At 36.2% G+C, this 22,965-nt stretch overlaps 1 protein-coding gene across 4 annotated transcripts in view; it reads left to right on the plus strand.

Moving 5' to 3' along the window:
- LOC133530073 (anillin) overlaps positions 1-22,965 on the plus strand; it is a 93,780-nt gene that overhangs the window by 35,154 nt on the left and 35,661 nt on the right. For 3 of the 4 annotated variants that reach the window (XM_061867895.1, XM_061867896.1, XM_061867898.1), the window contains one exon: positions 6,284-6,821. In XM_061867895.1, the coding sequence (XP_061723879.1) occupies positions 6,284-6,821 (538 nt within the window). The remainder of the gene's footprint in view (positions 1-6,283; positions 6,822-22,965) is intronic. The other variant, XM_061867897.1, reaches the window with a different exon arrangement.

Genomic DNA, 22,965 nt, shown 5'->3' on the forward strand with positions numbered 1-22,965 from the left:
GTTCCTTCCACATCATCTTTCCGCAGCATTCACAGAGCATTCCTCTGAAACCACACAGTAACCAGGGGCTGTACCGCGAAAACCGAAATTCGCAAATTGCGGGGATCTTTCTCTTTTACTCTCACTAAAACGTAGTTAGTCCCTGATTACTGTACCCCAGAGGGCCTACCGCGAACTACGTTCGACGTGTTCCCTCCCTGTCACACTTACGTACGAATTTACAAGTGCGACAGAGAGGCAACACGTCGAACATGGTTCGCGGTAGGCCCTCTGTACCTTAATACCCAGTGTTGCCAGTACTCTTGAGTCATAAGTTACGTTTCATTTGACGAACAGTCATATTTTTATTACATAAAGTCACATATTTGTTCTTGCATTATAAAAGAAAACCGGCCAAGTGCGACCAAGTCGTAAGTCACGCAGATTGTCGCATATGTCACAGACAAGGGCCGGAAATCAAGAAAAATGTGACTTCTTACCATCTGGCAACACTGTAGATACCTTTCTTTATTGCCTCTTCAATAATTGTTGTGATGTGACGCGCCAGCCATCGATCATTTTTGAAGGCGTCTGTTCATTCTTAGACGCATACCATCACGCCCATCGCAATTGCATCTTCTTTTTAAGATAAATTGGGCATTGTTAGAATTCAAGATCACCTTTATAACATACACAAGATCGAATTCAATTCAGATGTAAACTTGGAGGTTTTAACAACTGGAGGTGCCTTGTTTGTAATTTTTTGTACAAATCAGTCTGCAGATTATTGCGGGGGAGGGGCAAGTCAAATGTATGGCTATTAAACGACAAAAAAACGACAATAAATATGAATGAAGTCCATACAATAAATATGACAATTACGCGAGATTAAGCTCTTAAAGGCGACTCCGGTTGTTAAATCCTCCAAGGTTGTAAGAGTGCAGTCTTAAATTAAGTCTGAAGATTTTACTTTACTTTTGAGAAAATATTGAATTACACTTTAAAATGTTAACGTGTGCGACAATTTCATGAGGTTACATCAACCATAAATTATTGCACATAGACTGTACTGAGTTAAACATGTTTATAAAATGTATCACTATAATTTGGGTAGTGTCTGTACTGTTTTGTAAATTTTTGAAATCTTTTAAATCTGAAGTCTTCGTTGACCTCACCGAACGTTGCAAAATTAATCGCTGTGACAGCTTCTTCAAGGTAGCTGATTTTTAACAACTAAAAAGCTTGTTAAATTACGATTTAAAGAACCGCACAAACTCAAACCGTAATTCTCCCTTTAAAAATCTTTTTTAACTTGCTCTTTCTTACTACACGTCGCGCTCATATATTGGTGCGAGCGAGCTGGGGCCCATTTTTCGAACGATATTAGACCAATATTATTGTGTGTTGTCATGGTAACCCATACGACTTGACAGTTTTCGTGGAGTAATAATATTAGTCTAATACGTTCGAGAAATGGGCCCCTGTTCGTGGACTAATAATATTAGTCTAATATTTACCGTACGAGAAATGGGCCCCAGAGTAAAGTCCGATCGATGTAAGATTTTCAAACTTCGAATGCCGAACCTAGTGCAATGTAACGGATCGACAAAATGTCAATGACTGGAGGGACCCGAAATTTAAGTGGCTGCAATTGGTTGATGGGGCTAATTCTAAAACATGGTAAATTGTCGGCTTGACGTCTTTATATGGGCTTGGGGTTAGATAAACTGGTTGTTTTAGGTTAACGGTTGTCTATTAGGGCTATGTTCATAAAATGATTAGGTTGTCTTTCCACTGAGGTGCAGATGAGAAGAGACGTTCGGTAATCAACCAATACCAAAGACTTTACTTTCCAAAGATCCTTTCTTGGTAGAGCTTTATCCTCGCCAGAACGCTAGGTTTCCAGAGCTCAACGAGGATGCGGAGTGTTAGGGTCGGCAACGACGAACTTCAGATGTGAAGTTTAGACTGGGTGTTGTCTATCAGAGGGCCTATCGCAAACCACTTCGCTTGTTAGTTCTTTTTCACATATTCGAGCGATAGAGAGGCAAATAGTGAGATTTTTTATGTTTGCGGTCGGCCCCATGTATCTATACGTTATATTATTATAACTGGAGCTTTGCCGTGGTCCAGGAAAACATGTTGTTTCTGTATTTGATTTTGCCATTGTTTGGTTTTGTTATTTAGGTAGTTTTAGGTTTTAACACCTCCCTAAATTTAGGGTAGGTATTTTGTGTTAGCGATATTATGAAATAAGCAGGTAAATTCTATGACCTACCTATGAGTTAAGTAACAAAGAATAGCAATTGTTCTACTCATTCACAAGCCTATCCATACGTGAGAGTATCGCGACGTAACTCCATTCAAAGGTTCCCGCGATTATAGTATTTACGCCAATTGAAATCAGAACTATAATCACGTATAACTCAAATCGATCTTACGTCATATTGAATGTGAAGTATGTTTTTTTATTTGAGCTAAATACAATGTTCAACGTGGGTCAATTATCACCGTTGACGGTGTACTCATTAAGTACACTTCCTTTTTTACTGGCAATACAGCGTACAGTCGACATCAAATATATGTAAGATATGTTTACACTTTTGCACCCTACTCCTTCAAAATTCAAATTCAAAAATATATTCTGCAAGTAAGCCTCAAGGGCTCTTTTACAACCTTTGTAATAAGGCTAAAAATGTAAACAACATACCTTTGACGTCGACTGTACTAACAAGAAAAACACTTAACTGACCATCATTAGACCTTATGCCTTTGCAATAAGGGCTACCCCGCACTAGCGTCTCCCGAGCGTCGGCTTCTAGTCAACTCTATGGCTGCTGCTCGACACAACGTTGGCGCAACTGCGCAGCGACGTCATTTGCCATAGCGCTGACTAGACGCCGACGCTCAAAAGACGCTAGTGTGAGGTGGCACTGTTACCAAATGTCAATTCACAGTAACCACTAACAACGTTTTAAAAATATACTGACACGACCTTATCGTCAGTGTCTTAGACGCGTGAACATATATTTTTGGAACATTGGCTTAAAAAGATGTTGGTCAACTCGACTGTACTTGTAGGTACATGTGCATACACTTAGCGATGTATCATACGCATCAATTCATGCTCGGTCGACCTTGATTCTCACGTTAAATATGAAGCGTAGCTAGTGGTTTATGTGAAGGTTTAGGTTCTGTATATCGTAACAAATAGTTATACAACTTTGGTTTGGTGTCATTTGCATTTTTTAATATGGTAGGAAAATAATCTGAGCGAAACATCCAAATAAGTACCTATCACCAAAAAAAATGAAAATAAGACATAATTTTGCCTATCGTTTAAGATACGAAGACGGTAAAAATATAATCGCGGTCGTTTTATATAGCAATCCCTGTTAGTTTAATAGTGGTGATAGTATGGTGTTTTTAAAAGGGGAATTATGATTCTTAAATTAAGACAATTAGGTACCAGCGTATGGTTACATAATCAATTGCCATCGTCTCAATCTGCAAAGCCGAAACGCGATGTTTCGTGATTTCTAATTATCAGTGATCATGAACATAAAATTACTAAAACAATAAACAATTTCTTCTTGTCCACAATCCGTGAACAAATATATCACAGTTTATGATCCATGAATAAAATTAATTACGTTAGCTTGTTAAAATATCTATTAAATGTAATCATAACGTAACATTTTTTTTTAGTTCCTTCGACCATTTCCGGGCCGTTATCCCGGCAAGCGACCTTGGATTTAATATTGTAATATGAATATGATGAACTTGGCTTTGTAAGTGTATTACAACAAGATGTTTAGAAGGGTGTTGTGGTTGCGATGCACAAACGAAATCCTTTAGAATTTTGAACTTCTTCAATCTCGATTTTTACGTTTTTTAGTTAGGAATCTTCTTTACATTCGTACGAAATGGGTCAGCAGTAAAAATTCAAACGTAGGGCTCAGATTGTTGCTAGAAGCCTATGGATATGGATGGCTCTCCTGTCCTTACATCGACAAAGTCTAATTAAACAGACAAAACCTACCGGGATAATAAATGCTCCGAAAACTCACGTAATTAATTCCGTACCATGAATTGTCATTTTGGCTAGGCCCCCTGGTTATAAGCGGACACCAGTCTGGACTATGGGCGCTTGTAACAGTAGTAACTCCAGCAGTCGACCCATTTAGAACAAGTGACAAGCGGGCTCCTTGCAGCCAACACATTGTATCCTCAGGAGCTCTGGTACTTGACACCAGTACAAAACGCCACATTCCTGCAGTCATGTACTTAGAGGAATTTAATAACCGGAGTCGCCTTTAAGAGCTTATCCCTCTGTCGGAAACCTCGGCCAATGGTCATATGTATTGTATGGACTGACGTTTATCTGACGTGCCCTCCCCAGCAAAAATCGGCAGACTGTTTTGTACAGAAAATTACAGACAAGGCGTCTCCAGTTGTTAAATCCTCCAAAGTTAAGTATGTTATGCTTCAAAGATTCAAAACATGTTCATTCGTCGTGGGGAGTCCCACTTTTGTCTGGGGAACCCCGAAAAAACTTCTGTATGTACGCAGGAATCCCAGTTTAATATCGAAAGAATGCATTATAACATCAGCTTAATGAAATTCTTATAGGTACATACAAAAGCCATTCATAAGGTATAACTAATATACCTATTACTTTTTACATTAAAAGTGAACACAAATATACATAGCGAGGGTAGAAAGTATCGAATGACGTTTTAATCTGAAATCGATAGAAAACAGACGTTGTACAGTCAGATACGGTTACAGTCAGGATGTGTAAAATAGTGTGGCTGAATGCAATTTCATTTTATTTAAGGACCAATATGGCAAAGTAGCTTGTACAGAAAGTTTGACAGGTTGATGAGAGATGATTATGGGATGACAGCGCTATTTTTAACGTTATACCCCTCAAATTGGCAACGGGACACAGAGGAAGTACATTACCTTTGATCTTCTTTTTTCGAAACAGAGTCATAGCTCTATTGAATGCTGGAATTCACTACTATCCACGTTTTGTGCTTAATGAGCCGTTAATTTTTTACATGTTCATGTGACCAGCTGATGTTCTTTCCACTGCGATAAAACCGGCTGACGATTTTATTACTCAACAATAGCATCTAAACTATCATCTGACAATGTATGAAACGCGAGGCGATGACAAAACATTTTTTTGGTGTTTCGGTGGCTGCCATTCCTCAACCCAACGGAGGGGCAGCTGACGTCCACGAGGGTTCATCATACATAGCCGTTAACCACTATACGAGTTATCGCCCGAAAGGCAATTGGTCATGAAAATCTGTTAATGGCTCGCGGTGTAAAAGGTTCCATTGTGTTTACGGTATTCTGAAAGTCGGGTGCTACTGTCAAAGTGGCTTAGCAGCTCTGTTACGCTTCGTAGTTACGTGTTTTTACGTGTCAGCGGTTACGTCTGCTCAGTTCTATTTACAGTTTAACTTTTTACCTTGCCCATAACGAAAAGTAATGTCGCGACTGTACATTAATTTTCGTTATAGGCAAAGTAAAAAGTTAAATTAATTATTAACAATTAAAGTCCGTGATTGTACCTACCTACTGTGGCAACTTTTTAGGTAGTAGCAGGCAATTAGTGGAAGAAGATAGATTACCTTTATTAGTTATAATTGTGAAAATATTATAAAGTAAATTAAAAAGTCGTTACATTATTTATTAAATACATATAACTAACGATGCTCTAAAAATAATTCAATTATGAATGAGTTATCTAGTAATCACTGACTCTTTGATACTTCTTTTTATCCTGTTACCCCCTGCTGGGTTTTATTCCACTGACTCCGGTCCTGGGCAGCTTGAATAACCTCATCCCATCCAATCCCTAATACACCCAACTCTTGCTCCGCGGAACGGCGCCAAGTAAATACGAAATACTGTCCTACTATAGGAGCGGAATTAGCATAAGTACCCATAAAGGGTTATGTCGAAAACGTTAAGCAATAACAAACCATCGTCAGTTCACTGCCAATGACACATGTTGTAGCTAAACATGTCAAAAATATTATAATTAGTACGCATCCCGCACATGTGTACGCGAATCTAACTCTTAATCGCTTAACATAAGTTCAAATTAAACTTCTGCTTCCCGACTTCGCTCCGTCAAGCGTCAGTTGCCCGTCCGACTCTGCGCGCGTCTCACGCATCTAACCTCAATAGTCGTATAACGGTCCTAACACGCAACGATCAATTAAAACATAAGACCTTTACAATGCAACTACGCCAAAGCACGTGTTCACCCGTCCAATCATAGGAACACGAGGGCTACCGTCGCGTCTCGGCCAGCCAATCGCGGCTCGTATACGATTTCACCACGGAAACCGCCGATCGCACCCGACAGGAGCCGAAGCGGACATCGACAACCCCCAGTGCAGCTGCAACCCCCAACATGGCTGCCGCCGTGGCCCACAAGCCGGCGATAACAAAAAAACCTTCAATTAAAAAATATAAAGCGCCCACGCCGCCTGTGGAGGAAAATTGTGACAGTGATAAAGACAAGGAAAATAATGTGGTGGTTGCTGAAGAAAATCATAATAGTGAAACTAATTGTGTACAAACAAAAGACGCTTCTCCTATTATCAAACGCTTCGCGCCAAAAACGAATAATGATAGAAGTTCAGTTCTATCCCGGGCAGCTATGTTCGAAGCTGGGAGCCCGAAGGCCAAAGACCCAGCAGAGATGTCCCTTAGGGAGCGTAAAGCCCTATTTGAGAAGAATAAAGGGGCTGCTATCGTGCCTAAAGCACCGTTCGGCCAGGCACCCTCCGCTAAAACCCTCATGGGGGATAAAGGTAAGTCACTCATATTTTTCTTTAACAGCCTATTGCACTTACACCCTTTCTATAAATACAGTACTTTGTTTACATCTTCGTTTCTAACGTCTGTCAAAGAAAGGTCGTAAGTGCATTTAGATATATGGTATATATTTGTGTTTTTAGACGACGTTTGGTGCTAATAATAGGGCAACACAATCGTTTTGTCATGCCTGTAGGCCTTTTTGATGAATGGGAATACCTGTTTACCTTCTATTTTGTTTATTTATCCACATTTTTCAACACTTTGAGGTCATCATTTGAGTTGTTAATACTCGACGAGATCGATTTTGGCTAAAGTGTTATTATTCTGGTATTTATGGTACCATCATTATAAACACCATAATAGTAAACATAACTCTTACGTCTTAGGATAGTGTGAATAAAAACTCAATATTACAATGGAGTAAAGTAAAACAAAGAATAACGCGTACTTAATGTGGGTTACTTTGTTTTTGTGTCGCGCTAATGTTATTTTGGTATTTTAATTATGCATTGTCATTTCTTCACACGATTGCCAAACATAAAATCTTCACGCCTTGCAATTCAGTATTTTTGTCATAAAATACAATACAGATTTAGGTAAACCATGTAGCTCGTGGCATATACTAAATTACAAATGATTTCGAAACTAATGACAAAGGTGTAAATTTCACAATAACTATGACTCAGGCATGAATATTTCCGTGTCACATGCAATTATACACGAATTATAAAAGACGGAATAAGGTAAAACCATTCTGAAGAGAGTTCAGTTCATTCAATATTGGTAATATATGTATTAAGTAGTATTTTTTTTTTCTGGTTCTTAAGTATTCAGGGTAGCTTCAAGCTAGTCATACTTGACAATCGTGTACATGTAGGTCACACTTGTTTGATTTTGCATATTTAGAAACGCAAATATCATAATAGACAAGATACAAAGTTACAATTATAGTACACAATTGTGTTTTTTTTTCCGTAGGGTTTTACGTTTATATAAGAATTTAGGAGAGTTAGTAAAAAGCTGGTTGTCACAATTTTTTTTTTTACTTGCAATATTATTTAAGTAGAGGTTACAGTTAATTTTGAAACTATGCAGAATATATATCAACTAATGCAGAATAATTATAAACAAGATCCAATATAATTGATCCAAAATTATAGTTTTCCCCTCATTTTTATTTTCTTGTGTACTGCTATTATAATGCACACAATTGTATGTAAGTCGGGTGACAATGCAATATTATGGCACCATTGAGCTGATCTGATGATGGAGACAGGAGGTGGCCATAGGAACTCTGTGAGGAAACAACGGAACCTAATTGTGTGGGGTTTTTAGAATTGTCTCGATGAGTATTAGTTGCCTGCGGTAAGAAAAGTACAGTCAGCGACAAAAGCTTGTACTATAAATGAAATTTATGCCAATAACTTATTATGTTTGGGCCAACAATGAAAGCAGATTTTTAAGATGTCATTCAAAAATGCCGGGACAACGCTAGAAGGATGATGATGATGATCAATTGCCATTTAATATGAATCAATGACAATTTTTTAACCGACTTCGAAAAAGGAGGTTAGAATTTTCCACCGTTTTATTGTTTTTATGCCTCAGAACTCCGTCATTTCTAAATCGATTTGGATTTTTTTTTTGTGTAAAAGTATATTTTTTTATATTTTACTTTACACAAATAGCACAAAAAGGCCATATCACAAAAAATATAAAGAGATGTCCGTGAAATGAATAATAGTTTCATAGAAGTTCTACCTCGGCCAATGGCTGATTCTAAACTGCTTCTTGCCATTTTGGGATTAAATGCGGCCCATACTACCGCCTGTCTTCCTTCCTAGCCATTCCACATTTCTTATTGGCGAGGCAAATACAAAATAAAAACACTTTTGCAATTATAATAAGGTGGTTTGTCGTAATTACGAAAATCGTATATAAACATGCTATGCATTCATTTGATATGCGAAATGTTATATAGATAGATTGTCTGTGAGTACTTCTACGTAGGTATATTTATGTTACTTTAGATATACTGTTTGTTAAAAATAATTAGTATTTTAATCTTAAACAAGAACAAACGTTAAACGACTGTTTCAAAACCCTTCCAAATTAGTTGAAAATACCCAAATAAAAAATGCCTATAACTCAATAAAAAAACATATTTCTAAATGCAAATAATATACATCTCTATTTCATCTCTAATGACTAGGTGATGAAATATTAAACAACATAATTTACTCTACTACGACTAATCTACAAATAGTTTTGAATTACCCCAAAGCACCTTACTATACTAGTAAGGACTCGAAATGGTTGTGCAAGAAACCTGCTCAAGCCACGTAATACACCCCTGCGTAGACAAAAGGCCTAAGTCATTATGACCACCATTATCTTCTGTCTCTTTTTTACCAAGGTCAACATATGGCCTGTGAATTCCCTACCAAAACGGGACTGACGCAAAAACTCAAAATGTTTATGTCACAACGTTAATTTATCTCATGGCTAGTCTAGACTTAGTTATAAATTACAAACAAATGTGCTCAAAATCTAGTTACGTTTCCATTTTTTGTTTGAAAACGACGAATCTTATTTTTTTATTCAGTAACTAGAGTCAATTACAAGCAAATATAAACTTTAATGTCCGTTAGCGCTTAGCAATTTGTTACAGTCAATGCTCTTTTTTATCACCAATCGGTATCTTATTAATTTTATGTACAGTCGCCATCAGATATATCGAAGCGGCCGAGGTGCTCAAAAATATCTGAACACGCACTCTAACGCCTAGGCAATAGAAGCGTGTTCGAATATATTTGAGAGCACTATGGCCGCTCCGATGTATCTGATAGCGACGGTAGAAGTATCAAATTCATAATAATTTGGCCTTAGCTTTTTACGTAATTTTTTGCACTAGTTTGGGCGCTAACTTTAAGTACTATATTATCACGTTATGAGTTACATTAGAGCTATTATCTTATAAGAATGTAACGGTTTTTGCAGTTGAAAGTAATTTGATCTTAGTCTTGCGCCAGATTGGTAACAGTTAATTGCATTGAATTGTATGATAATAAGCGGTGTTAGATTTTTTGTGGGGTACCGTATTGAATTGTAATGGATAATATAATTGTGTATTCCTAGGAATAAATAGTGAAAACTTAGCCATTTTAATTTGTATGCTTATTACAAGTTATGTGGAATAAATTCTAATAAAAATGTGCTCTGACTGAACGTAAGCTTGACAGATTTAGAATCAGACCAAGATAAGTTGGCAGCTATTTTGATATCCCAGACCGCGCAAGTGTTATTTTAAACGTCAAACATTAACAAAATTATGACGTTTACTTAACTTTTAAACATTGAAAACTACTTCAAAGATATTTTTATATGAAAGCAATATTAGATTTTTTTGTGTTCTTGAATCACCCCAAGGCACCTTTTTCATATACCGTACTTTTAGGTAAACGCATCAAATATTTCACTTGATATTTTACGTATAATAATTATGTTGATTTTCTGAGACAAAGACGTTATAATGAAGAAACGATGACAATGGCGCTTACGTATTAGGGCCAAAGCACAAACAAACGTCTTTGTTTTGCGTTAACCAGTTACTTGGGTTTATTATTATTAATAATAAATAATATAATTGGGTGGGGTATAAACTAAACTAAAACAGAATCGTTATTAAACTCAGCTACTTAGTTTCTAAATTTAGCAAAATTATACATAAACCAATCCTAGGGCCTCCAACATCGCAAGTAGGGTGAACTCAGTATCGACTAGTATTTATTGCTTGTAGGGGCCCATTTCTCGAACGGTATTAGTCTGATATTATTATTGTGTTGCCATGGTAACCCATACGACTTGACAGTTCGTGAACTAATATTAGTAGGCTAATACCGTTCGAGAAATGGGTCCTAGATGTATCTGTTTGATAAATATTCATTTGGGCGGCCAATGAGATCAATTTTTGATATTCGGAGTGTACCAAAGAGGGTATTCATTAACAGACCGTCTTTGTATTCTCGTGGCCCACTTTAAATTACGAAATGCTTCCCTCGGACTAACAAGGAAGGGTACCCAACTGTCCGACTTCGATTTGATTCTCAACTCAAGTTTTCTTAAAAAAACACCCGTCTTTATGTGTAACTTTAGCGATAAGATATTATAAAACTTCGAATGTCGATTTTTTTTAGGAAAAAATGAGTTTTAGCCGATATAACAAAACACGTGCTCATTATTTTTTGCTGCTTTCAAACATATACTCAAACCAGCCATTAACTAGCAAGTTTGAGCATCACTTTCTATAGGAGTTAGAAGATTTAGTAACTTTGGAGGACAATTTCTCCCAATAGGTTGAGTTTGGGCAGCTAAAAAAAAAATACGTGTCCGTTATTTTAGACTACTCTATAACATATATCAAAATGAATCAAATCGGAGTCGGACAGTTGGGTACCCTTCCCTGTAAGTTGTATGTTATGTTTATAACTTACGGCTATCTTTTATAAAACAGTACCCCTAGTGTAAATAAATTCGATTTCGAAACGTGACGTACGCGTTTGCGTTAAGTCTCATTTTGTATGGGTTTTTGAACAGCGCGCCAAGCGGGACGTTTTGGAAAGTCAAAAATCTCATACAAAATGACACTTAACGCAAACGCGTACGTCACGTTTCGCTGTCGAAAATATTTACACTTGGGGTACAGAACAGTAAATGTATGAGAAATAGACTTATGAGTAAAATAAAGGAGTTGCAAAAAAAGGCGCTGCCGGCTTAAAAATGCTACTGGAAAATTGATTATCTGAAATAATTTAGCGATTGTAATCCAATAAAAATGCAACAGAAAAGTTATCTTTATTGACAACCTCCAAAATACTTATTAGCACCTTTTGTTTTAACTCGTCACTGAAATAAGAAACCTAAGCATCGACACCATTTCTAGAAATCAAACAATTAATAGTGATATTAGACACGCGAAGTAAACAATGAATTTCGCTCCGATCATTTCTCAGAACCTCATAATTGCTTAAAACTGCAAGAAAATTTCCATTGAATGAAATCGATCTAATGCAAAAACGAAAAGCATAGGTATTGTATTAAGTAATATGAGGTTTGACAATTTCTTTACCTACCTATAAGTACCTATGACTCACATTAAGAATAACTTAGATCCTTAGCGGCAATAATATTGAAACTGCTGATTTAAACTTTCACGATATTTACTCATTATTATTAACTAAAACGGGACTAAATCGCGTAAAATTAAGTTTTAAATTTACCCACGGTGTTTCGAGGACGGCGTTGACCCCGTGGTCTCGGTGAAGACTCTCTTACGTTTCTTTGTGTCTTTCCGATTTTTAGGGCTCCGTACTCAAAGGGTAAAACGGGACCCTATCACTACTCCGCTGTCCGTCCGTCCGTCCGTCTGTCACCGTGATAGCTAGACAGTTGAAATTTTCACAGATGATGTATTTCTGTTGCCGCTATAATAACAAATATTAAAAAGTACGGAACCCTCGGAGGGCGAGTCCGACTCGTACTTGTCCGATTTTTTAAGTTACCATTACTCTATTTTCGATACTTAATACCTTGTTATTTGTATCTACAATACCTACTTACTTTCTTGCATACACTTATTTAGTTCATTGTCTAACAAAACGTAAAGAAAAGAGTAATATTGTTGACATGTCGCTTAAAAATAACCTCGTTCAAATATTTGCATTGGAACAGTTCAAAATAAGGGACATCATTAGTGTATGCTAAATTCAACCTTACGTGTTAACAGTTAGGTCTCTATTGATATCTAAAAATTTTATGTGACAACTTAGCACATCCTAAAAAGGACATGTGTGACAAACGGCACGAAATGTTACAATTTGTTTAGAGACAGGAAGTGTGTCGAGTTTTGGCGAAAGTGTCACTAATAAGCATAACACACAATATTGTTAGCCTAAATTCAATGAGATATTGTTGGGATAAGTAATTTATAAATGTATGTTATTTTATAAATGCTGGAGTGGGGGTGGCCGAGTGGATATGGATATGATAAGACGTAGTGATTATATGCTCTTTAGATATGACGTCGTACTTTAAATCCGGAAGTCGCGTGTTCAAATCCTGGTTATCATTTGATATTTACCACTTGCTTTTCGGTGAAGGAAAACGTGAGGAAACCTGCACACATCGGCGAAACAATTCAAAGGTTTATGTGAAGTCCCCAATCCCCAACCCGCATAGGGCCAGCCTTGGGACTATAGCCTAAACCCTCTCGCGCATGAGAGGAGGCCTGTGTCCTGCAGTGGGACGTATATAGGCTGAATTATTATTATATTATTATAAATGCTGATGATATTTGTACTTGTAAAGTGGGATATTGGATATTGATAACTATTACTCTGGTGAAATACACCTCATAATTATCTGAACCCCTAGTGTCAATTTATTCGATAGCGTGAAGTGACGTACGCGTATGCGTTAAGTCTCATTTTGTATGGGATTTAGAAACAGCGCGCCAAGCGGGACGTTTTGGAAACTCAAAATCCCATACAAAATGAGACTTAACGCGAACGCGTACGTCACGTTACGATATCGAATAAATTTACACTAGGGGTACAGGACATCAATTTATTGTCAAAATAATACGTATCTGTATAGATAGTGTCATTCACAACGACGCGTGCCTTGATTCATATTGTCATGTTATTAAAGGTTAGATTTGACAAATCTTCGCGTCATCGTGAATCTCTCTCTCACAAACTAGAGATTACTTTGTACTTACATGTATTCTGCCAAGATATTTTTTGTCCTGCAATGTGGCTTAAGTAGGTATCAAAATTAATATCAAACTATAAGACAGCATCAAACCATTATTTCTGTGCCTAGGAATAAAGATGGGTTCCGGTATTTTACATAATTAAACATTATACCGGGTGTGGCTTGTAACAGGAGCAAAAAAATAACTAGGCTTTACTCCTCAAACTGACCAACATTTGTTTAGCGACGTTTAAAAATAACTAGTTTTTGATTTTGTTATGTTTATAGCGTGCCAAGCAACGTCAATTACAATGATGATAGCGTATAATGAAGGTAATATTTAATTTGTATGAAAAATAGGAAGTCTAAACACTTCATAATTTTAAAAGTTATTGAATGAAATTGTCACCCTTTGATGTATATTTGGTTTAATAATTTGCTTGTGTTACAGGCCACATCCGATATAGATATCTGTAGTAACCAAATCCCTGAATTTGAAAATAACAGTCTAGTAAAACGATAACGACGACGATAGCGAAACGAACGTATGCTTTAATAGAAAGAGTACAAATTCAAAACCTGCCATCTCACGGCTGAAACAACAAGTTCTTTTGTGTGACTCCAAGGGCTCAGACACTTCCATTCAAGGCCAGCAACACGATAATTATGTTAATCATTTCCAAATGCAAATCCTAACCGTTGTTCCTTACTTGCACAATGTCCATTCAACAACTACAATTGTCCGAAATTGCTGGTGACGGAACGAATCTGCTGCTACACCTCAATAGGCTTAGCTCGAGAAAGTTGTTGACGAAATGGCCTGACCTAGTCAATTTCTAAACTGATTTTGTACAGTCCTCATCAGTAGCGGATGACACTAAGCCCCAAATGTCTTTACCATTTCCTAATAGGTTTGCAAAAAGAGATGAACAGTGAGAAATTGAGAATGGAGCAATTAGTGTAGAAGATATTTTTTTATGCGATCTGTAGAGATATATCCTTATTTGTGTTTGGTATGAACTTCCGCAGTCCTAGTAAGTAAAGTAGATAGCTTAGTTTAACAAATAGTTGAATTTGTCGATAGCCAAACAGTCCTTGATTCATTCATTATATTCTAGCATTGAGTATTTTTCACAAACCAAGGTATAGATTTCAAGCGACTAACACTTAAAGTAACTGTTGAATGTTATGGTTTTGTACCTAATGTTTGCGTAGATGTTCTGCTGTTTTTTTTTTTGGCAAAAATACTAATAAAATAAAAAATCCAAAATTGTTAACGTACGTTACTATTACGTTAATTTACAGTTGTAGCAAATTCAAAAAAGTATAGTGTCCGAAATTGGGCTCAGAACGAATCAATAGGCGAGTACGAGAAAGTTGTTGACGAAATGGCCTGACCTGCTGAATACTCTTGAAATTCACCAAATCACTATTGTGCTAATTTTGTGCTAGTTTACTGGACCTGTTTGTGTTCTCGATAGAATTTGTCAAACGATATTTGCAAGTAAGTGCGTCAGAGATCTGTTGACTATGTAAGCAGAATATCAGGTCGTTTCGTGGCTACCGCATTTCCATTTTAGTGGTAATCCATACCTACTAATGTTATAGAGGTAAATGCGAAACTTGTTCGCTGTCTGTCCGTTGTCTCTTCACGCTTAAACTAGTGAACGGATTTAAATTATTTTTGGTCAGTATTATTCCACGCGAAGTCGTGGTAAGAAGCTAGTTTATGATAAACAAGTTCATTAATTATTACACATATGAGTATTTACAACTTTTGACATCGTTACATTCTTAAGAAGACATGTGCCGACGTAGATTTTAAATAAGATATCTTTGATATCGTTATACCTACCGTAGGTACTGTCATTTAATCCCAACACTTTTTTTTTTAAAAAGGGTAGCATTTGACCACAATCTTACCTGATGGTAAGTGCCGATGCAGTCTAGGATGGAACATGCTTGGGTATCTAAAAGATATCTATTCACTCTCGATTTAAAAAGATCCAAGTTATAGTGGATAAGGAATAGATTTGCAGGAAGTGAATTCCACTCCTTGGCCGTTTGCATGTTAAAGCTGGACGCATAGCGTTTATTCTGTTTATTTATTTATCTCAATAAGCATAAAAGAAGATCGTACTAATTGGCAAAGTCCGTCTTTACAAGTCCCTGAAATGAAAACAAAAGTGAGCCAACAAAGAGACTAAAGAAGTCCCTGTAAGGGCCTCGATCCAGTTAACCTCGGAATGGAAGACAAAAAAGTTTATATATGGAACCTGGCAAATTTAAACCGCATTCGTGATTTCCTTATATAAGTTATTATAATTTATCTACATGAAATGAATACAAATACTAAACTGAACCTAAACCCTAGTCTCTGCCCAGCTTAGTAGAATCCGAAAGAGTGGACATGCCATGCCAATAGAAACATCGTAAATACGATGTTAACTGATAATGATAATTCGTAAGCCGTATTGCCAAGACTAATAGCATTATTCATAAACGCGTAACTGGCCTGAATTAGCTATGAATAGTTTGTCTTTATCTGTCATTTTGACTTATGTATTTGTAAGAAAGGGATAAAACATAATTTAACTAAATCAGGCCCGTAAAGTTCTATGAATAAGGGGGTTAAGGTCCACCAATAGTCGGTTAAAGTGATGCAGTTAGTACAAACATAAAAAAATACATCACCACTTTCTACGTTAATCTGGTAAAAATCTGATGATGAATAAAGTATAAGATTTGACGTCCTGGATTTTCCACTTTCTCTATCTCATGACTCATGTCATGAGTCAAATGTGACTCCTTGTAAGTGGGACACATACGGTTTTGTGTAAATTGAAAAAAAGCCAAGAGTGTGTTAGACACATTGATTTACAACCATTATATATTTGACCCTTTAGTATTGTATATTATACGACGGCTGTACGCCTTAAAAATCGGCAATTAAATTGCAAACGTAGTCGTATTACGTACATTAACATTTCCCCAAATTATCACCTCCCACTCAAACTTCTTTTGAAAGTAACCATAATAAGGCACTCTCTTGCTCGTTACTGCATTACAATTATTTTTACAAAACATTGTATGTCAAGGGAAAACTATAGTTTTTGTCTTTCTCATTTTTACAGGATAAACCATTGTTCTCATTTCTTTAGAACTTATTAGTTTAGTGTGTTTAGTTTGATCCTTAGATCCGTTACAACTACGTATAACCGGTAATCAAATATAAAATGATTAGTTTTGAAGCCAATGGAAGGAGGTCTATAGCCACCCACTTGCTTCACATTTTTTAGTGACTTCTATTATTATAATAAAATAAGGGTGACACCTGGTAACCACAGTTACCAAAAGCAAGTGAGTGGTTAATTAATACAATTATTAATATTGCAAGGAAATAAGGTCTACTAACGCTCAATTAAGTGTAGAAACCTAGCACACAGTTTGTCGTATGTTCCATATGAGTGAACTATCATTACTTGGCGTTTTCACCTGCTGCAGTGTGTCATTACAAGGGTTTCATGATCATTACTGTAATGTTATAGCCGTTCTTATAGAACGTATTGTGTGCTTAGAAATATAATGCACATAATAAGGGGTGTATCATATCCAATGAGCGTATACAGCTGTTATTCAGGCAATTCTCATAAGACTCACTTTACAATTACTTAAGCTTGCTAATATACTTAATATTTTAAACAAACATGTGCAATCCGATTAACTTTAACCTTAGATTTCAATGCCTATGCAAAAGTTATATAACCTAACGCAAAGAACGCCTGGTTTACAAGATATTTCATATTTTTCATTTTCAATCTGATTCTAATCAAATACCATGCGCCGCTGCCTGTTGTTAATTAAATAATGGGGTCTGCTCTTGACCTTAGGTCCTAAAAGTACCACAACTTCTAAATTAAATTCAATTATTATATTCAATTGAAGTCAACGTCGTTTTATTGTTGCGCGTGCGAAGTTGTTAAGGTTTCCCCGTGCGAAGTTGTAGCGACCCGCCACAACTTCGCACGGGGAAACCTTAACAAATTATACACCTAAAGCTTCTTCAAGAATCACTCTATATAGGTGAAAACCGTATGAAAATCCGTTCCGTAGTTTTTCCGTTTATCGCTAACATACAGACGGACCGATGCGGCGGGGTGGTTTTATAAGATATAGTGATAATACCATCATATAAAAAATAATTGGGTGAAGTTTTTTGGGTTATTGCGGCTAACGTATAAAAAAATATTGCGGTTTCTAGTAGAAAAGGTCAACTAGGGTAAAACTTGAAGTACCCGTTGTATCCAATTAGCTGCAACTTGAATTATATGTTGCCACGGTCATTTTGTCATATGTTACAATTGCCTTACTCCACTATTATTTCCGTTTCACCTTTGCTGTGCTGTCATTACACTACAAAGTCTCATGATCATTACTGTTATATCGCAGTGAAATTGGCTGTAAAAAAAACGATTTAAGAAAATAAATTGACATTCATTTTTTTTTTCTAGTTTATACTTAAGATATTCCCTTCCAAACATTGCATATTTCTCAGTTTCGCTTGAAAACATATAGATTTAGACAATTGTGCAGGAGGCGGTCTTAGAAAACTCTAGAATATGTATTTAATCAAAGAAACCCACGTAAACTATATACTTAAAGATGAATAATAAAGCTATCGAACTGTGCAAGGCATCCTTACAATACATCCTTAATATGATTAGAAATGAGTAGCATTTAAAAACGACATGAACAGGGAACGTACTTTTGACGTGTTTTTTACGCAATTTTGCCGAGTACAATAAGTAATTCTGCAAAACCAGAACAACAATGTTTATTAGGTTGTATTGTAAGCTTATAACTTGTAAATAAGCTTTACAACTGCATACATTAATAGTTAAAAATCGCTACCTATTTCCTTTTATTCCGTGAAAACTGGTAACAGAACTTAGTAACCAACTAGGTAAAGCTCGATCAATGAGGAAGATTGAGAATTTTTATACTCGACGAGTCTGACGTTGTCGATGATTTTTTGGATTTCCCTACGTGATTTCTTAAAAGAGTCACCTGTGCGTTGACTAGCTGTGAATTCGCACGTCGCACGACATTTGTCTCTTTTGCACAGTATTAATAAGAGGTGAGATGTCCCACAGCGTCTGGAACAGTCATAACAGCGGTTTACCTGGCTTAGGTAGTATATAACTTACCATTTTTTATTGCTACTAGTATATCGTCGAACATAAGAAAAGTATAGTTTGGTACAAGTTGTTTTAAAAGTGAGTGTTTAACGTGTTTTATTCTTTTTATTTATTTTACATTATTATTTTACTTAACAATATTATGAGAAACATGCAAATGCATATTATGGCTTAGAAACTAGCACGAGATCCAAAACAAGTAAGCGCAAAAGTTACAAATTAATTTAAACCATATTATAGCTACAGTGAAAATTATCAAAGAACAAATCTTCTTCCTCGCGTTGTCCCGGCATTTTGCCATGGCTCATGGGAGCCTGGGGTCCGCTTGACAACTAATCCCAAGATTTGGCGTAGGCACTAATTTTTACGAAAGCGACTGCCATCTGCCCTTCCAACCCAGAGGGTAAACTAGGCCTTGTTGGGATTAGTCCGGTTTCCTCACGATGTTTCCCTTCACCGAAAAGCGGCTGGTAAATATCAAATGATATTTCGTACATAAGTTCCGAAAAACTCATTGGTACGAGCCGGGGTTTGAACCCGCGACCTCCGGATTGCAAGTCGCACGCTCTTACCGCTAGGCCACCAGCGCTTATCAAAGAACAAATACGAGTAACTATCTAAACATTACAATATAAGAGAGTTTGTTCTTTATAATGTAAAGTTTATTACTTTACATTATAAAGATTAAACCTCGCAAATGAGACAAACTTAGAGAGTCAAAGCAGATGTCATCGGTCAGTGAGAGAGGCGGAGAAGCACAAGCCTTCTTGAGCTTACTGTGGGGCTTACAAGGAAAGGTACCCAACTGTCCGGTTTCGATTTGATTTATATTTATATATGTTATAGAGTAGTCTAAAATAACTCAACTCTGTACTACGACGAGTATATGTTTGAGAGCAAAAAAAAATTAGCACGTGTTTTGTTATATCAGCTGACACTCATTTTTTCCTAAAAAAATCTACATTCGAAGTTTTATAATATCTTATCGCTAAAGATACACATAAAGACAGGTGTTTTTTTAGGAAAATTTGAGTTTAAGCAGATATAACAAAACACGTGCTCATTAATTTTTCCCGCTCTCAAACATATACTCAAACCAGCCATTAACTAGCAAGTTGCTTGAGATCACTTTCTATAGGAGTTAGAAGATTTAGTAATTTTTTAGTACTTTGGAGGACAATTTTTCCCAATAGGTTGGTTTTGGGCAGCTAAAAAAAAATACGTGTCCGTTATTTTAGAGTACTCTATAACATATATAAATCAAATCGGAACCGGACCGTTTCCTTGTTAGTCAATTTGTGTAAGAATGTCCTATTATATTGGTTTATTTACATAAACGGTCAGCAGTTTCACGTTTTTCTTTTTAATTACAAAATTAAAAATTGCAAGTAAAATTTCTACATAACTACTAATATCGATATAAAAAGTAATATAGTCAGAAGATGATCTAATAAATGAAAATTATACTAAAAAGTATTTGATCATGACCCGGTCAAAAACACTTAATTGGTTAGAGGCTACCGTGTCGTCGATTTTTTCAAATAAATGACATCAGTAAATAGCCAAGTCATCAAGGTTGATATCACCAGATGTCGGCAACATTTGTTGGTGACATGTTCATGTTTTATTATAAACCTTTACTATTATGCATGTAAACAGTCCCGCCATTATGTCTGACCTACACCATCAATCAGTCATTGTGTACGACACAATCGCAATAAACGCCCAGTGAGGCGTAGCGAAATGTTGACGATCCCTGCGTGGGATTCGGAAGTAAGGTACTATTATAAAACCTGTACCGTGAAACAATGAAATCAGGTTACTGGATAATGAGTTTTCCGATAAGAAAGTTAGGTTTACGCCGATAACGTGCCTGCAGTTATTGTATTCTCAGAGAAAATTGCAGGTGACTTAAAGGACTCTATTACCGTGCCCTCAGGTTTAATGCATCTTGTAATATGCTAAAGTTCTTTTTGTGATGTATTTAACATGAATAGTATTTAGTGCATAATGCATATAGCTTAGCTCCCTTGCATACTTATTTGTAAACTATGCTGAGTTTTTAGTTATTGTCAGTTAGATCTATAAAGACATCGTCCAATCATAAGGTCGCGCAAGTAATGCAGTTAAAGAGATAGCGGCTTTTTATGTTGGAGGACTAAGTGATTTCCCTGCCTATTTCGAAATTAAAAGAATTGTGGACTATAATTCTGAATACTTCAGAGAAACCTTACCAATAGACTTGTATAATGGCTCATTACGCATAGACAAAAAATCCTATCAATACAATCACAAATACCGCAATGTTCTCGACCCCTGCACCGCGTGGGATTCGGAAGTTATCCGCGAGCACCGATTGCTCACACCTAGCCATTCCACTCGCGAACGCTTACCGCGAAAGATCTATGCCGCTGAGAAGAAATACCGGCCAGTGATCGTGAACGATTTTTTTAAAGTTTTTTTTTTTACAGTGACTAGTGACTTTTTTGTGGTGGATCTAGTTTGTGTAAGTCGTGTTTTTGTGTTTTGATACAAGTTTTATTTTTGGATGAAGTTCGTGTTTAAAATGCTAAAATTGATAAAAATACGTCATCTTTCAAATTGTGCAATACAATCGTTGAGGCTGAAACCAAATTTCAGAATTATTTAGTTATATGTACAATATATATTTATTTATTTATCAATATCTTAATATTTTACTTTAGGTTTCATTCTCAATAAGCTTAATAGCTAGGAAAAATAGGTTTAGGTATTTGGGTTGGTCAACTATTTATTATTATTTTGTCCCGTCAGCCAGGAGACATCAGCAGAAGAATGTTGCAGCACATTGGAATAGAACGTGTCATTCACGAAGATGTGTGCCTTGACTTGTATTGCCATATTATTAAAGATTAGATTTGATAAGTCTGTGCGTCATCGTGAATGACACGAACTGTAAAAGAGTAATTTGTACCACAAAAATGATTGTTTATTCAGTTTAAATAGTATAAAATCAGTTTTATAAAATGACCCAGGATATAACCATGGCAACGAGTGAGTCCATTAGCTTGAATGTATGCTAGGTGCAATGCGTGTTAGTTTACTCATTTAAATGTCCCAACGTTATTAATATCAAGAAAACATTTCAAAAGCCTGTAGTTAACTTGTTCACTAACCCTCTTGTTCATAAACGTGTACTAAAGTTACGATGCCGCTGATCATCGTTTGTCCCTTTCCATCATACCAATACGTCGGAAAGGGACAAACGATGATCAGCGGCATCGTAACTTTAGTACACGTCTATGAATAAGAGGGTAAATAATTGCGGAACACTATTAGATCCCTATCTTTATGATCACACGAGAATTGTGCAACACAGGATAATATTGTCATTTTGTCGCTTAAAACTACCTTAAGTTTCGTACTCAGAATAGCCGTTTCAGGCACTTTTTTGGTAAGAAGTAAATTATAAGTATTGACCATGCTACATTAGATAATTCCATTACTATTAACAATTAAAGAACCTGATAAAAAATGCCCGCTTACATCTATGGAGTTCTTTCTAATGCTAAAAAAAAAGTATAGAAAATCTAAATGTATGAAATGAAGGTACTTCTACTATAAAAAAAATGCCGCTTTTGGGTAATTACCGAACTCGCGGCTTTACACCGCCCCCTACCATCTGAGATATCGTAGGCTACCCAAAGAACTTATCTTTTAATTTAATTTCAAAACTATTTTTATTCTCGAGTATAAAAAATAATGGTTAACATTTTAAACACCAAGAAAACGTTTCATAAGTCTAGAACATAATTGTGGTTCATAAAAACACTGAATAGCTGCCAACCGCCATTAGATCCATATCTTTATCACACGAAAATTACACAATATACGGATAAAGCTGACATGCGTCGGTTAAAACTGCTGTTGTGCACGTATATACTATATTTCATAGAATTTCAACGTGCTTACGTTTAGAAAAAATACGACACAGTAGTGGGCTAATTCCAATACTTTCGATATATAAAAATCAATGGGAGGAAACTAACATTTTCACGGTCCGATTTTCTCTTTCACTACTCGCTGACTCACTCACTGTAAATATTTTCATTTCGTAGGCTTCTAAATTTAAGGGATTATGGAGGTCATCTTATGAACCTATCTAATCATACTGATTTGGTATCTCATTGAAATACCACTTTAGGGA

The sequence above is a fragment of the Cydia pomonella genome, chromosome 22 (genome assembly GCF_033807575.1).
Source record: "Cydia pomonella isolate Wapato2018A chromosome 22, ilCydPomo1, whole genome shotgun sequence".
NCBI lineage: Eukaryota > Metazoa > Arthropoda > Insecta > Lepidoptera > Tortricidae > Cydia > Cydia pomonella.